This window comes from Nothobranchius furzeri, chromosome 4, assembly GCF_043380555.1.
Source record: "Nothobranchius furzeri strain GRZ-AD chromosome 4, NfurGRZ-RIMD1, whole genome shotgun sequence".
In the NCBI taxonomy this organism is placed as follows: domain Eukaryota; kingdom Metazoa; phylum Chordata; class Actinopteri; order Cyprinodontiformes; family Nothobranchiidae; genus Nothobranchius; species Nothobranchius furzeri.
The window spans coordinates 11,662,062-11,680,176 of NC_091744.1; the positions used below are offsets into that span (position 1 = coordinate 11,662,062).

General features: G+C 41.9%; 1 protein-coding gene and 1 long non-coding RNA gene across 2 annotated transcripts in view; both read left to right on the forward strand.

Annotated features, from left to right (window-relative positions):
• The window catches only part of inpp4b (inositol polyphosphate-4-phosphatase type II B), a 290,844-nt gene extending 287,236 nt beyond the window's left edge, over positions 1 to 3,608 (forward strand). The window contains exon 22 of the mRNA XM_015965579.3: positions 2,483 to 3,608. Coding sequence (XP_015821065.1) covers positions 2,483 to 2,615 — 133 coding nt within the window. The 3' untranslated portion in view covers positions 2,616 to 3,608. The remainder of the gene's footprint in view (positions 1 to 2,482) is intronic.
• A 10,833-nt stretch (positions 3,609 to 14,441) lies between these two features.
• On the forward strand, positions 14,442 to 17,812 carry LOC139069586 (uncharacterized). The gene is made up of 2 exons (XR_011520261.1): positions 14,442 to 14,840; positions 15,546 to 17,812. It is a non-coding gene; the product is annotated as an uncharacterized lncRNA (long non-coding RNA).
• The last annotated feature ends 303 nt before the right edge of the window (positions 17,813 to 18,115 follow it).

Here is an 18,115-nt window from a genome sequence, read left to right on the forward strand (position 1 = left end):
CCTTCATCTTCTTCCTGCAAGTGATGGGTCCACAGTTGGATGAGCCCACGAATCCAGTTGGAGCTGGGCCCCGGGCCACTAGACGCTCGCTCACAGACCCCAACCCACGCCTGGCTCCAGGGTGGTACCCCGGTAACCCTCTAGGCTGGGTACTCTGGCTCTTTGGTTCAGCAATCATGAAGAGTCCTCTGAACCAGTATTTGTCTCACCCATCACCTAGGACCTATTGCCCCAGGCAACATAACTCCTAGGATCATCAGGGCACTCAAACTCCTCCAACATGGTACGGTGACAGTTCCAGGAGGTGTTCTGGAGGGTGGTCGGCCTCAGCCGAAGAGATAGGGTGAGGAGCTTGGACATTCGGGAGGGACTCAGAGTAGAGCCACTGCTCCTCCGCATTGAGAGTAGCCAGTTGAGGTGGGTCAGGCATCTTTAAGGATGTTTCCTGGACACCTTCTTGGGGTGGTGTTTCGAGCATGTCCTGCTGACAGGAGGATCCGGGTTGACCAAGGACACGTTGAAGAAAGTACATCTTCAGTCTGGCCCGGGAATGCCTTAGGATCCTGCTGGAGGAGCTGGTGGAGGTGGTTAGGAAGTGGGCTGTCTGGGATGCCCTACCACGACTCGGACCCCGATAAGCGAAGGAAAACTAATGAACAAACTTCAGACTAGCTCTGTTGGGTATAAGATAAAACTGGAAAAAATCTTTAGATCATGAACACAGCTGATTTGTTTTTATTTAGTGATGAACCACTCTTGTAGGCACTAAAGAAGGCTGGGAGATGTTTCTGCTGTTAGATAAAGGTGTAAAAAAGACAAACACACATCGAGGAAGTTTTGGTTTCAGTTTTACTAACGGGCACTAGGGGGTGCTAAAAGCAAGCCAAAACTGTCAAGTTCCCCATTAATGAGGTGTAAAGAATAATAACTTTCTATTGTTAAAAAAGTCTAACTTTGGATAAAAGCACTTGTAGTAAGACTGATAGAAAATCAGAACACCAATCAAGAGCTGAATAAACGAACCAGGAGGCATTTATCAAACCTTCCTAGAAACCTTCCTATTTTCCATCCTTCAAATGTTAAGATGTTCGTATGAACAGCCAAAATCCTGATTAATGAAAAATGCAATGGCTGGTCATACACATGTCCCTCCACAATAGACTGATTGCTTGTGTCCGTTAGTTATTTACATACAGAAAGGCCCTCAGTTAACCAAAATTAGTCACACCAAATTCTAAGCTCATGAGGGAAATTCCTGCATTCCTCTCCAAAAAAAAAAAAAACAGACTTCAGTGATGGCGAGATCAAGGCACTGGTTGCCGAAGTAGAAGAAAAGCAAGTGGTAGATGCCTTTTTATTAATTTTGTTTTTCATGTTAAATATTAAAATTGTTGATTTTTGCAACTAAAATTTAGTAGAGATGTTCTTAGACTTCAACTCATCTCTAACTGAATTAACTGTTTTTGTTTCACATTACATTTTTTAATTGAAAATTTGCAACAAAATATAAACTTGGGCCGAATTAACTTTTTTTTAACATTCATGTTTGATATGGGAGGAGTTAAAGGCTCAGATAAGGTTAAACGGGGTCTAAATTTAGCATGAGATATTCAGGACTACACAAAGTCTAAATCTGGAGTTACAGTTGAAACAGTATATTTATTTATTTACCCCCGTGCCCTGTCTGGCTGTGAAGCAAACATAATTAATGCCTGAATGCTGGTCACAAGCCTTACAGATTTACTCTCAAGTGGAGGATCAAAGCTTCTGCTTTAATGTCACGCCTGATACTTAAAACTTTGTTATTGTTTTTAGAATGCGTTATAATTCCGACCAGACACGGAGACAGAGGTGAAAGAGAAAAGAAGAGACCAAAGGAAGGGGGGTTCCACAAAAATAAACAATCAATGATGAACAAGAGTCTGATTCTAAACCTGCAGAAAGAGAAAAGCAACGCACAACAATACAGCTACAGCAGCTACAGCAAACTATCACTGTGTCAACCTGATGAGGAAATATAAAAACAACATTGTTTTACTGAACAATCACACAATAATAAATCACAGTGCATTAAGTACCAACCACAGCCGTAAGACATGTGTTGAACGTGCCCATGTCCATACTTATGAGAGCACCATGTGAGCACCTGTGTGTGTACACGTGCTTGTATATGTAAGGTTTCTCTATAACAGCGTCCAATAGTGAGTGTGAGGGACCACAGATCTGCCCCCAAAGATGTGCCATTAAAACTGTATCTAAGGCTCAGTGGCAGCTAGTCATCAATGGGCTCGCTAATTATATAGTCTTTAAAAATTACAATAATAATTTTAAAACAATCAAATTTTATTAAAAATTTTGAACATGAGCGACAAAAATGATGTGACATTTCTTATTAAGGCCCCTGTCATTTTTAAATTTTACCTTTTTGTTCTCCTTTTCATTCTTTCACTTTTCTGTTTTTCCATCTTTATTTGCTCATCAGAGAAGGATGTCGGATTGAGAACGTTCAAAAGAATATTAGATGCAGGAAATATGCCTTCAACATTCTGCAGCTGATGGCCTTCCCCAAGTGCTACCGACCTCCAGAGGGAACGTACGGAAAAGTCAACTCCTGAAGACGAACGTGACGTGAAGCATGATGCTTCAATCTGTTATATTCAAGAGTAAATGTTGAAAACATATGTGAACATGATAAATTCTTTATTAACTCATTCACTGCCATTGACGACTAGAGTTTCACTTTTGCACTTTTCAGTTATTAAGTTATTTATCTGTGTTACAGTTATAGTGCAGGCAGTGTTACTATGTGTGTGTGTGTGTGTGTGTGTGTGTGTGTGTGTGTGTGTGTGTGTGTGCGCGCGTGTGTGTGTGTGTGTGTGTGTGTGTGTGTGTGTGTGTGTGTGTGTGTGTGTGTGTGTGTGTGTGTGTGTGTGTAATATTTAAACTGTATTGTTTTCCACTCTGAGCTGAGCTGCAGTGTTCTGCTGGCACGGTGAGACCAAACAATCATGATCATTTCTTACTGCAACAAAAACCAAATCCATCATTTATTTTTATACTTTCTAACTGTATATTGTGGAATTGCTACCTTGAGTTTACTTTTATTAAATAATGTGTTTTTCATATTTTACATGAAATGACTTTTTTCGTCATGTTTAATAAAAAAAATGTTTGCGTTTACATTTAATTTTACAGTACTGACTAAAAGTGTTTTTGTTGAGACAGACTTTAAATTTGTTTTTTGCTTGTGGCTTTGAGAGGCCTTTCAAATATTTCCTTAAATTAGTTTTTTTTATACTTGTTTTCTTTACATTCTTTGTTTCTGACCAAGTCAACATGAGGAGTCTGTGCCTGAAATATAAAGAATGGGCAAGTTGAGTACAAATTAGAAGTGGGAATAAAACATCACAGCAGTAAATACTCAAAGAATGTGGAAAATAAAGACTCCGAAGGGTGACGGCTCTCTGGATTTCATTCAGATTCACACAAAAATATCTCTGACTATTGATAACAAAACTGACATGAGCATGATGCAAATCAAAAGTATTTCACATTCATGTCCAGGTCACAGTGAACTCCACTCTGACAGGTAGTTTAACCTCAGAAACACCTGGTTCCCAACTCGAATCACGACTGTTGGAAACAGATGTGGTACACACAAAACACGACTTATTAAATATTCCTTTGCAGAAGTGCCTTTAGAAAGTTTTCAAAAGGGATGTTCTGATGGGGGAGGTGGGGAAACATGGATATCAAAAGCCAAAGAAAATTTAGAAAGTAGTGATGCACCGATATGAAATATTTGGCCGGATACCGATATTCGATATTAATATTACTGTTATGGCCGACAACCGATATTTGCTGATACTGATATACTGATATTAATGCTTCTAAAATCAGCAGATTTTGAATAGAACGAAAATTATTCAAGCTCAATTTACGTTATTATGTACGCACAACACACACATTTACGCTTCTGAGATTATTTCATTCACTGTTCACATGACTAAACAATCACACATCACTGCTCTCACCCTCTGAAACAGGCAAACAAATGGAAACAAGATGGAAATAATATCGGCCCGGTTTTATTTATCGAACCGGTATCGATGTGTTAAAAATGACTAACATTGGCCGATACCGATATTGATGCCGATATATTGTCCATCCCTATTAGAAAGGATTAGTTTTTCAGTTCCTTTGGATTATGAAGGACAAAATTAAGAAAATATTTAAGAAATTAAAATAAAGGTGAAACTCAAAAACTTTGAATCTGGTGCAGAAGTTCATTTATGTCAGCATTTCAACTTCAAAGGTGAAACTAAAGGAAGGAAAGAAAGAGACAATTATCTTTTATATAGCGCTTCTCAAGATAAAAATCACAAAGCGTGTCACAAGAACAAAATATTCAAAATATAAAAAAATCTGACCTCAGGCTCAGGGGGAGAGCGTTCCAGAGCCTGGGGGCCACAACAGCAAATGATCTGTCACCTTTAGTCTTTAGCCTGGTGTGCTGCAATCCCAGTAGGCTTTAGTCACTGGACTTCAGGGACAGTGGCGGCTCCAGAATTTTTTTTTCTGCAGGTGCTATGAAGGAGCTAGTCTTTTTGTTGAGGGTGCTATGAAGGAAGTGGTCATGCGTACCTATTGTTCTCTAAAACACTTTCAACACTAGCAGATACATGTGCGTGCACAAAACCTCAACAACACCTGAAACAATCATTTATATACATCATAAACATATGAACAATCGCTTACTTTTCCATGAAATCATAAACACATACAGCCACACAGAAAGCCATCTATAGTGTTGCAAGGTTAGCTAACGTTAGTGTTAGCATTTCCAGCGGCAAAACCCTCCACTGCTGCGGCGGCTGAGGGTTGACTCTCTTCATCCAGATCCATAGGTTTTTGTGGGTCTGAGATCACTTCCAAAGAATAATTTGTTTCTGACTGAACCTGTGGAAATTTGGGCAACAAAAACCGATCCATTTTACCACTAGCTCTACCTTTCACTCGTTCGCAGGTGGAAAATGAGGACAAAGGTTAATTAACATCAACTTCCTGTTTTGGTTTCAGTTTTTACTATCTATATGATCATTTACTGATTATTTTTGTTTTGTATGTTAAATATTATCACATCCACACGTTAAATTAAAATTAAATTGTAAAAAAAAAAAATCTATTATTTACTTGGGGGTACTATGTGGGTGCAATGACTAATCCAGGGGTAGCTATAGCGCCCCCTAGTGCTGCCACTGCTCAGGAACCTGCTGGGGGTGCAAGGACTGAGAAGATCAGCAATAGGCATGTTTCCATTACAAGAACTTCAGGGTAGATTTACAGGAACCTCCCGACATGCACGTCCGAACGGTCGTTTTTCAGGCCGTTTTAAGGAACCTTCCGAGTACCTGCTCTGGAGTAGTGACTTTACAGCAATCCTCATACTAATCAGCCCCTTGATTTGCCACACCTGTGAGGTAAAGGAAAAGTGCTCACTAACACACATGTAGACAGATTTCAGAACCATATTTAAGAGCCATGAGTCTTTTGTGTTTGTAGACAATTTTTCAGATATTTGAGTTCAGCTCATGAAAAATGGGAGCAAAAACAAAAGCGTTGAGCTCATATTGTTGTTCAGTAAACACATTCACCTACAAGCTTTGCTGAGGAGGAGGACCCAAACGCAAATGTGAAAATCAAGGTGGCTCACCAGGTAACTTAAATTTGAGTTTTTAATAAATAAAGATATCCAGTGTAACAAACAACAAGCTAACAAACCTCAAAACGAGACATGAGAGGGGCTTAAATAGTACTGAGGGAATGAAGGAAGACAATAAACAGGTGATGGATACTGATTTCTGACAGGTGTTTATCTAATCAAAGCAGCAATGGCAAATTTAGAAAATTAACTGGCTTAAGGTTGGTTTATGCTTGACGCGTCCGCGCGGCGAAATTGCGTCATTTTAACAACCCCGCCCCTCCACCGCGTCGCCGCACTGCCCAAAATTTCCGCAACGCGCACCTAAGAAATTTTCTAACCACGCGGACGGTCGGACACGGAAAAACATGGTGGACCGGCAAGAACTAGTATGGCAGAGGTTCGTAAATACAGACATTTGTATGATTCAGCTCTCAGAGATCACCGTGATCAACATGTTGTTAATAATTCTTGGAGAGAAATAGCTCGCACTGTCGGAAAAGATGAGGGCGCTTTTAAAAATGCTGAAATGCCATGTTGTAAACAGTCTTTTTAACTTCTACTATGGTGTAGTGTTGGATGCATGCCGTAGAGCTCCATGCTGCCCCGTTCAGTTTGGGAGAATATTGGCTCACCGCAGAGACGAGCCGCACGAACCATAAACGCTGCGAGTTGTGAAGCGCGTTCCATCCGCGAGCCGCATCATCAAGCGGAAAGTGAACGCGTCAAGCACAAACCAAGCTTTAAGAAATTTGTTTTATTCCCCTTAAAGATGCTGTAGGAAGTTTTCTTATTTCAGGAATTATGTATGCATTTTCAGAAATCCATAAAAGGGATTGTCTACTGTGACTGAATCAATAAGCCTTTTTAATTTTTATTTTTTTTAAGCCTGCCCTCTGTCCCATAGAGCTCCATGCATTATGACCTGACCACCGGTCAGCACTAACCAATAGCATTAGACTACTGTTTACGTGCAGATGTTAATCACTGAGCGTGCTTGAGCGCTTGAAAATTCCTTTAAAAATATCTATATATTTTCAAACAATAAATAGGATGACTTTATATCGATATACCTTAGCTTGCGCAGTCTTTAAGTGGTCATTACGTGTATTCTCACAAGTCTGCTCAACCAGAAAACCTCTGGGTCAATGTTCTGGCCTAAACTTTGCATTTGATTTCCTGGGTTTTAATTATTCAGGACTGTTTGTTCATGTTTCAGCGAGCCTTTTCATGGTGGCTGCCAACGAAGTTCTGCTCATCTTGCTTGTGCATAGAGGTGGGCCAAACCCTTCCCTCGTGTAATCAGGAAACATCTACGGTGAGTCGGAGGGGCCAAATGACATCCAACATGTTGTAACGGTTTGAATAGTTAACGTTAGGGTTAACATTTTAATTTGAAGGTGCTAGAAAATACTCCGTTATGAGCGATTCTTTTGAAAAAGTTACGAGTTTGTAAGGTGTGGGTTACGGCGACAGTAGCCCAAGAATAATACCCATAAAAGAGCAACCAGAGAGTCTCAATCATTACAATATGATAGCTGATATGAGTCAACACTGTTAGATTCAAGCCATATTTTCTACTAGCTCCACAGTGCATGACCCATGTGAGTGTAATCCTCAGTAGATGCAATTACATCATGAATGTTGATAGATTTTTTTTTCTGGACAAGAAATAATTACTGATAATATTGTGAATGATATGATATGGACCACCTGTAATGCCTTGGGGTCCTGCCAGAGGAGCTGGTGGAGGTGGCCGAGGAGAGGACAGTCTGGAACTCTCTAGTTGGGACGCTGCCCCCGCGACCCGGATAAGTGGAGGAAGATGAAGACGAAGACAATACTCTTAATCCGGTCATGATTATATGATTATATAGTGTTTGAGAAAGCTAGTGAATAACAAATGATCTCTACTTAAGTCTTTCAAAGGGGGTGATTATTTTTTCTATACCCATTGTATTTGTGTGCACTGCAACTGCGGGGTAATTTCTACAATCAGCAAAAGATCATTGTCCGTATATCCTGTATATTTACCATGAACTGTGTGGAAAAACTCGGATTTTGACAACCATCAACTCCTCTCTTGGTCTTTTGTTGCTTCCCAAAACCGAGTAGTTTGGTTTCAGAAGGGCTGCCACAACATCCGCTGTAACATCACTGGGTTCGTCAGGAATTTCCAGAAGGACCCTGATAGAAGGGTGTTCTTTCAAGAGATGCAGAACCTGTGAAAATGTTAAAAGAGGTTTTATTGACAATTAAATTAAAAACAAAGTAAACTAAATGTTTACAGACATTTAACGACTGAAATAAATGTAAAACTTTAGCTGAAGTATATTTTGGTCAAGTTTTAAAAAAATGAATGAATCTTAAAAGTCCCTAATTTACAGTCTTTTAAATATCAGTTCAGGTTTGACCAAAAGTAAAAAATAATTTGCATTTCTGAGCAATTCATCCATTTTTTTCTGCTTATCTGATTATAATTTTTGAGCGATTCATCATAATAATTATTAAAATAATTTCCTACTGTGCTAATCTCAAGTCACGTGTCTTTTAAATTAAAATAGTGCTATATGTTATTTTATTTAAAACAAATAGGTTAAACTATTGACTTTGTTTTCCCCCTCAACTGTTTCAACACAGTAATTGTTTTATATCCTTTCACCATTATCTCTTCTACAAAAATCCATGTAGCTACTACTCTAAGGCCCTGTCCACACGTAGCCGGGGATCTGCCAAAACGTAGATATTTTTCTACGTTTTGGCCTGTCATCCACACGAAAACTGAGTTTTTTCACACGAAAATGGATCTTTTTAAAAACTCCGGCCAAAGTGAAGATCTGCGTTTACTCCGTTTTGGGTGTCTGCGTGTGGACAGACAAAACCAGAGTTTTAAGGTCCGCAACGTCACTTTCCGCGACAAAAAAAAGCTGACATCACGTGTGCAACCTGTGTTTACACTAGCCGACAGCATGGATGCCCTCAGAGCTGCGCTCGCTTTAACAATTGTCCAAGCGCTTTTTGCTTGTTTGTTTTTGCAAGCGGAATTACTGCTCCTTGCAGAAGACCACAGACGAAGGACGAGGTTAAGAACGGGGGAAGTACTGCCGCCTACAGGTCTGGCATGTCCTTAACAATGTATTTATCCAGGTACGTGTGGACAGAGTTTTTTTTTTAAACGAGGTGGTGTGGGTGCAAGTTTTTGGGGGGGCGGACATTCGTTTTTAAAAAAAACGGGCTACGTGTGGACTAGGCCTAAATCTCACAAATAAAGACAAAACGAAGCCATGGTTTCTATTAATCAGAGTTAAGACCTGGTTGATTAAAAATACTTTGGTGGCACCTTTAGTAATATATTTAGAATCAAGAATCTAAATTTTGCAAAAAGGACATAGTTAAAATTAAAATAGTTCGTAAAATGCCAGTTATAGATTTTGGCTTGATGTTAGGTAAATGACACGATGCAAAATGCCAAATAGGAACAGTATGTACACATTTTCAATCATTATGCCTGTGGTTTGAACTGTTTTATTAATTTACCTCATAGTACTGTAAGCCCTCAGCTAACTGGTCATAGCAGCACTTTCGTTGAACAAGCACATGAAAAAGTATGGCATTTTTTATGAATGCATCTTTGTTGTCCATGTTGACAGGGTGTTGGAAGACCTTCAATCTGGTACCTCCAGGAGTCGTAACATTCCAGTGCTTGTGCCAACTTGTCCTCCGGTGAAACTTGATCAATCTTTAAATTAGCAATCTATTGTGTCTTTTTCTAAAGAAAAAACTGAATCATTAATGTTGCATTTTCAAAGAAGAAAGGGGACCTCCTGTAATGGGGATTATTAGCCATGTTTCCACTACCGGAACTTCAGAATAAATTTACAAGAACCTCCTGACATTCGTTAGCCTGGCCTGCCAGACTCCTCCTCTGTTTAATTCTGCACAGAGAAAGAGTGTGGGAACTCTCCTATTCAAATAACCCCACCCCCTGAGAATTCTAACCGAGCCAATCAGCGCTGAGTAGCGTACGTCACACACCATAACTCCAAGTTTGTCATAAACATGGCGATTGTAGCGGAGTTCGTAGCGGCTCTTTCCTCTGTTCTAAATTACTTGGACACATCTTTAAAACCACAAGTAGAAGCGCTAAAAGCCTTTCTTCTAAAGAAAGATGCTTGTGCTGTTGCCAGACTCCATTTTTGACCACAGCTAAAAAACTACAGTGTTGCGGACGTCACACACAGCGACGCTCAGTTTCTCATAAACAACGAAGACAGCGGCGGAGTTTGCTCTTTGGTCTGTTCTAAATGACTTGAATATCTTTAAAACCACAAAAAGTAGAAGCGCTAAAAGCATTTCTTCTAAAAAAAAATTGAAGAAAATAGAAAAAATGCTGGAAGTGCTGCAAGGGTGTAAGAAATTTTATCTGGTGCTCTCACTGGTGCTCTTCATCCAAGGCATCCACATAAATGTTGGCAAAAGGAGATCTGAGGTACAGTACATGGCTTAAATAGTCAAAAACATAAATGCAGACGCATTTCAGCCCACAGGGCCTTCGTCAGGGCTCAAAATGTTTGTATGTTCACTCACCTTCATGTTAAAAAGGCTAATCAATGACACCTGCTGAAGTTGGGCAGGTAGACAGCATTCTGATTGGATAACACAAAAAACGTTTTACATCTAAACAATCCTATTGTAAGGATGAATACTTACAAATATTAAATTTCACTTATAGAATTTGAGAAAAAATTATCAATATGGTACACAAATGGTAAGAAAACCTGAGATTATAAATAAGGAGCGAAATCTAATTCTCCATTAAGACCTGGGAAATTAGTAGCTTTTAGTGTGTAAATCCAAAATGATTGTCTTTGCAAGAGTTTTTAAGCCTATCTCCTCCTCTAATTGAAAATTGTATATGTTCAATCCCTGTGATTTTAAGAGAGTTACAGCTTCCATTATTTGTATCTTTATAATGCACTGCCATAGGATATAGAGGATTACCAGATCTGATTGCTTGTTTGTGTTCTGCAAGTCTTGCTTTTAACTTACGTTAAGTTCACAAAAAGTAGAAGCGCTAAAAGCATTTCTTCTAAAAAAAAAATTAATGTTTGCTTCGTTGCCAGATGCCTGTTTTTACAAATGGTTAATTTTGAGCTGCCTAGTCCCGCCCCTCATGTGCCTCTCTGCCTGTGAGTTACCAGACTCTTTCTCTGTGCAGAATTAAAGAATTAAACAGATAACGAGTCTGGCTGGCCAGTCTAGACATTTGTGTGTCTCCACCTGACCAGGCCGGCCAAACGGCTCTTTCCAGGCCATTTTCAGGAAACTTCTGAGTACCTGCTCAGGGGTAGGTACTCCGAACGGCCCGGTGGAGTAGCTGACCGGAACCTTCAGTTAACTTACACTGATTGGTTATAACTCAGTAGGAAATGACATAAGCAGACATCGTCCAAAAAAAAAAAACGGTATTAGTTTAATTACAGGAGTTGCTGCTGAAGCAAACTGGAAGCAAAGGAAAATAAGCACAGATCGTGTTTAAACTCTAACTCCCAACTATGGAAAACATGTTGGAATTCCCCCACAGCTGTTACTAAACTCCCAACTCCCAAGACTTAATTAACAGGGCTTTGTTGTCTCACAGCGCACCGTAAATAACGGCACTTCATCTGGTCATTGAAAACCAGATTTTACATCACACAGCTGTTCAAGTCCTCTGAATGGATTAAATTATGACATAACTCAATAGAATAAATGCTTTTTGACGCTTGTCAGGGACATCACTCACTGCCAAAGCAGTCGCAATATTCTGATGTTTGTGCAAAGTTCTGAAAGGGCTGAATTTGAATGGGAGCACAACAGCTGTGAGGACTGGGACAACCTATCTCATGAGTATCTTCACGCACCACACATCCAATTACTCACACTGATAAATAACAGTAGTTCATCTTGTTGAGAAAAACATTACAACAAACTACAGCTTCACTTTATTTGACTCCCAGAGGAGAAATTTGTCTCAATTAAAGAAAAGGTCTGGAATCTTAAAAACAATGTTTAAAACCCAATGGTCAATATTTTGTGCAGCGTATCTTTTCTCTCCTTCAGTCACGGGTGAAGAAACATTCATATTTTAGAGTTTTTCTGCGAGGTATTCTTCAAGCGGCTCTGTGTCTGCCGCTAGATATCCTTGGCTCTCTTTATGTTTTTGAGGGCACAATGGCGGTGCTGTTGATGACAGTGGCGTCCTGGCCAATCACAAGCATGCGTTCTCCATCTCTTTAAATGAATGGTTAAAATTTGGGGCACGTCTCCGTCGTCCTCCGCAAGCCCATTGCATTGATACATAATGGCGTTGTGTTTGTCTGTTCCGACCATCGACATATATATATGGACAATAGGTTTCCACAGACTCCAATAATAATTTTTGTACTAAAATGGGAGGTGGCCACCACCGCCATTTTGACCGTGTCACAGGTTCCGTCAAGTCCAGACAATCAGTGTTGCCAACTCAGCGACGTTGTCACTGTTCCTAACGACTTCTTGACCCCCCTCAATGACTTTTTTCCCAAAAAGCGCCTAGCGACAAACTTAGCGACATTTCTCAGGACCCGTTGCTACTTTCTGTAGAAATTTCATGTAGATATTCCACACAGATTAGCAACAAAGAAACCGTTTGCACTCTGAACCGTTCTTCCGGGAGTAAGGAAAGAGAACGATAATCTGCGCATGTGCACGAGGACTGACCAATCATAAACCGTTTTCGGCCGGTCTGATTCGCTGAAGACAGTACAGCTGCAGAGCTGGAGACCGCCGATTTACGTCGGTCTCCAGCCTGCTTTCATATTGCTGCAGGCTCACGCTTCTACTAGAGACGGCGCGGGCGTCAACCTGCCATCTCTGGTTCTGCAGCCGTCAGACACTTTGGTTTTTCCTGCATTTCATTTGTATTTGCATTTGGCAAATACAGTCATCGGGAGTTTCAACTACCGTCCCGTTTACACACGCAGCTCTGTGGCTCATCTGAATTTCCTTCAGTGACACAGGGATGGTTATACCATGAGACAGCCGCTCCCTTTTGCTCGGTGCATCGTTATTATCACGATGGAGAGAACACACAACAGAGAAGTTGAGAAACTATGAGGTGTAAAAAAACAGCTTTTTAGGAAAATGTCTGTGAGAATGAGGAGAGCAGGAGGTCTGAGTTATATCCTACAACAGAACTGTTTGGATCACCACACCATATCTGTCTTAATGCCACTTTATTGGTAGTTTTGGAATTTATTGTACATATCAAAGCAATTTGGGCCATTTTAATCATACTAATTAATAACTTTAACATATAACAGTTTTTATTTTCCTCCCTTTTAGTCCTATTATATATATATATATATATATATATATATATATATATATATATATATATATTAGATGCTATGGGGAAAACGAACGCTAATGTGGCGTGATGACGTCATCAATATGTAAATTTGCACGTGACGTCATCTGGCGACATCTAGTGACTTTTGGGGGGAACTTCAGCTACTTTCAGTCAAAAACAGTTGGCAACACTGCAGACAATTCCATAAGAGGGAAGAGAGGTGGAGCTGAGGGTGTGGCTGTAAGGCTGGGATCAACTAACGACACCCGTTGAACTAGCTACAAGCTAACCTGAAGCTAACCCAAAGCTAACGCGGAGGTGGGAGCTAAGCTAACGGAGGTAGCAACCTAGCTACAACCGGAGTTAACTCTGCACAACACCAGAGCTTATGAGTCAGAGTTACGCCGGGCTGACCGCTGGGTAAAACCGGGTGGAACACTGAGGTCTCCCGAGACCTCCACAAGCCGGCAGCCGCACAGCAGACAAGCGCCGCTGCGATCTGAGATGCGCAGAGCTGCCGCTGGGGAGAACCAGGTGGAAAGGTTTCCATCCCAGAGCTCCACAAGCCGGCAGCCCGCGCAGCACACAGAAGGCGTGATCAGACGGAGATGCACCGGGCTGCGAGGAGGGGAGAACCGGGTGGAAAACATCGGTCTCCCGAGAGCTCCACAAGCCGATAGTCAGAACCCAGCTCCACCAACATGTTATATTTCAACCCATTTTCTAAAGTGCAGCATTATGTTAAATGCACTGGGTTTTACCCTATTACATTTAAATGTCATGGTTAAACAGTACATGTTAAAATCTAAGCTCAGCTCGGCAGTGACCTAAAATACATAAATATAATTTTACTTACCGAAAAAAATGAAGTGGAGACTCCTTGGACGCTCTATTAGTGCAATTAATGCCACGTCATTTTGTCCAACAATTGCACAAAAATATCCAAAAAAGAATACACACACACAGAGACTCAAAATCCCGGAGCAGTTTCCAGGCCAGACCGAGGCTCTACTGAGGCCTTTCCACAGAGCTAGCTTTGTGGTCACGTGGGTCGGATGCTCATTAATTATACAGAATTTTAGGCTTTTAATACACTTAAACAGAAGAGTGAGAGAAAAAAAAATCACCCCCCTCAGAGTTGTCATGAGTGTAAACTAGATCATTTAAACAAAAAACATGTTTTGGTACCAGGCTGTAAACATATTTCTGCTGTGAAATTGGTATTTTTAACATGGGAGTCAATGAGGATTTGCTCGCTTCTGACACCAGCCCCCAGTGGATGAGGGTGGAAATGCAATTATTGTCTGGTACTTCCGGGTTGAGACCAATTTCTGAGCTGCATTGTGGGGGCTTGGTTCCGACCATAGACTGTACATATACTGGACAATTCGATTCCATAGGCTTCAATAACACGTTATCTGTCCATAATGGGAGGTGTCCACCACCGCCATTTTGACCGTGTCACAGGTTCCGTCCAGCCCAGACAATTCCATAAAAGGGAAGAGAGGAGGCGCTGAGGGTGTGGCTGTAAGGCTGGGCTCGAGTGACGACACCCAGGCGAACTAGCTACGAGCTAACCTGAAGCTAACCCTGGCTAACCCAAAGCTAAAGCGGAGGTGGGAGCCGAGCTAACGGATGTAGCCACCTAGCTTCAACCCAACCGGAGCTAACTGGAACACCAATCGACCTGAACCTCACACGGAGTTTAGGTGGAGGTTTTCTGCGCCTGTTCGTGAGAAGTACCTGTATTAAAAAAGTTTTAAATCGGTAAGTTTATAATTTATTTCCGTAATGAATACATTTTGCTTTGAGCAAGTTTTCAGTACAGTTTTTTTCGGCGCTATCACTCCTGAGTCGCACCAGCCATTAAATGTATCATGAAGAGAAAATATATTTAAGTCGTATTTTGGGGGGACATTTTATTATCTTTCTTACAAAATCCGAGACCAAGCGTTTCACATTGCAACACAAGCACCGGTAACCATAACAGAATGAACAGCCAGCAGAGGAGAGGATGGCGGTGTTTCAAACCCTCCCGGCCGGCGTGTAGAGCTCATTCCTGGGCTGGAGCCGGCCCTCAGCACCCCGCCACAGGCTCTAACAGATGCTGGCGGTGTTTCATATATTTCCAAAACGTAATACTTGTTTGTATCTTGTACAGCCAGCTAGCCTTTATTCTGGACTCAGTACAATTTACCAAAAGTAAAGAGACATTATACAGATGAAGTAAGCACAAGATAACTTACTGGAAGACACAGAGTTATCATCAGAACCAGAACAAGAGCCTGATAACAGTCATGTGAAAATAACAGTTAAAAAGTATGTATGTATAATAGAAATAAAAATATATTAGAATTAGTGTAACTCACTGTGATCCAAACAATAAATCAGCCATAGCTGATTAGTAAATATGACATGAGGTTTGGGAGTTTTTAAGTTTCATTCTTTTATTAAATTTTTTTTCCTCCATAGCCATTTGGATCATTGGGGACAGCTGAGTGAGGCGTGGTGCCCAGAGAGCTGCAGAGACAACCTTGGCCTCCCTGACGTCTGTGTCTCCTGGTTCGGTTGGGGCGGACCATCGACATACATACATGTGCCGACACTGTGCCCCGTTTTATAAAATGTAGTGTTAAAAATAAATGTTTTTGCTCAATTACTGGAATTTCTTTGGTTAAGACAAAAGTGAGGAATAATCATTTACAAGTTATTTGTACAACAGGCCCATTTTAAATCCCAACAGTTTCTTAGCAGACGATAGAAATGTGTTCTTTACTAACTTTACTTGGTTTAAAAATCTTACTAAAATAAACTTGAGTGCCGTATTGCAAAACCCAATCATACTTGTTATGTAAACATTAGCTTTGAAGATATTTTTTACAGATATATATTTGTGTGCAACAAAAACCAAACTTAAATAATTTGTCATTCTTTATTGAAAAACAACAAAATACAGGTATACAGAAGTGTGGGAAAATGATAATGTGAAAGTATTGCACTATAAATGAAGTGAGATGAGATGAAGGTGAGATGAAGGTGGACGCCAGCGGGCTGGACGCCGGACGAGGAAACCTGGAGACGGATCGCTCAGACAGGAAGGGAAGAGCTTCCTCTTACCTTGATGGAATTAAAGTTAGCCGTCGTCTGAACGCCCAACCGTACGGTCTGAGGTCAAAGGTCACAGGAAACACACCAGTCAGCAGTCATACAGATGCATAAAGATAACTGTAGCCATGGCAACCAGCTGACATGTCCCCACTTTCACCAGCACCTGGTGCCTGCCGGGTCACCTGAATTCCTGTGTGATGTCAGCACGGTCGGCCGTGACTGCTGCCATCAGAGGTGACCTCTGATCAGCTGAATGAACTCACCTTCCAGGGTGACGCCGTGTTAAGAGTCGGCTTCATCCTGTAAACAAACAAACAAACAAATGAGTGGTAACAAAAACACCACGTCTGGTTCTGGTTGAGGCGGAGGACAACATGCACCTTTCCAGGAGCAGAACCCAGATGTTCTTGTTGCTACAAACAGAGACGAGCAGAGTTAACAAACCAGGAAGTGAGAGGGACCAGCTGCTGCAGACAGGTGACGCTCACCTGAGCCTGAACCATAGGAGCCTCCTCAGCCATCAGACCTTCTGACTCCAGTTCAGATGCCACCTTGTTGATGTCCCTCAGGCGGGACTCGTTGGCCTTCAGGTCCTGCAGGACAAAAGCACCTGCTGATCACCTTGTTGCTGTCGGGTTAACAGGTCTGGTGTTAGAACGTGGTGGATAAGAATGTTCTGACGGGCCGAGGGCTCTGAACTCACCCTGCAGGACTGGGCCTGCTCCTTCAGGGCCTGGATGCTGCTGCCATAAGCCGACAGGTCCGACATCAGGGCCTCGTGCTTCTTCAGGAGAGCCTGTGGAGCAGAACATCAGAACCTTCAGCTCGTCTGACACAAGTGGAGCTTTCTCGCAGCGATGGTCCAATCGGATCCGCCACCGTAAAACAAACCCTGCTCAGTTCACCGCAGACGCAGCTCTGCGGGTGTTTAGTGGAAAAGCGTGAGCCTTCTGCCGGCTGCCACGTGTCATGGCTGCTCTGCAGCGGGAACACACATCACAGCTTGTAAACCGTTTGAAATAAGAGCGCCGGGAACACGTTTGTCATCACTTCCTGTGCGAGGCCAGCACTTCTACCCCTAACCCATGAGACGCTCAAACGAGCAACGATGTCTGGTAGACAACCGAAGGAAATGACAAATACAGAAACACTAATTATGAAGGACTGGAAAGAGAGCAAAGAAAAGCGATTGGAGTTTCTCAGGAAGGGACTTCCATACCTCGGCCAAGTCCTCGTCTTTCCCTTAGTCTGGACTTCCAACGATGGGCTCCTTCTCCCTCATCCAGGACTCGGCCTCATTAGCATCCGCAAAGTACTGCTGGGCCTGCAGAGAGTCCTCCAGGTCCTGCCTCCTCTGGGACGCCTTGGCCTTTAGCGTGTCCCAACGTCCATGAAGCTCTGACAGCTTAGTCTTCACCTCCTCACCAGCGAAGTGACCTGGACCCAAAAAAAGTGAGCCAGAACCTGCAGACACCTCAGAAACATGTCAGGACCAGACCTGCTCTACCTTCCTCCACCATGGTCTCTCCTTTCTGGGTGACAGCCTTGATGCGAGGTTCATGACCTGTGATCTCAGCCTGCAGAGCCTGGTGCTTCTTCAGCAGGTTCTGGACACCAATCAGGTCCTTCCCTGAGGACACATGTTAGAGTTCAGCATTATGCAGTAGACAGACCAGTTTAACCCAGGGGTTTCTTTCTTCTACAATCTGCTCTTTAACTGTATTATTTCCTGCTATTTCAGCTGTTAACTTTATTTTTTCTCCAAGTGTTTTTCTCCCCAGAAGAAGCTACAACGATGTTCTGCTGAGCTGTGGTGGCCTCATGGAGGGGGCCATCGGCTAGCACACTGCTGCTTACCACTTAAACATTCTCCCTCTCCTGATAGTAACATTTTACTTTCTTTGATGTTGGATGTGCTAATACTAGTTTACCCG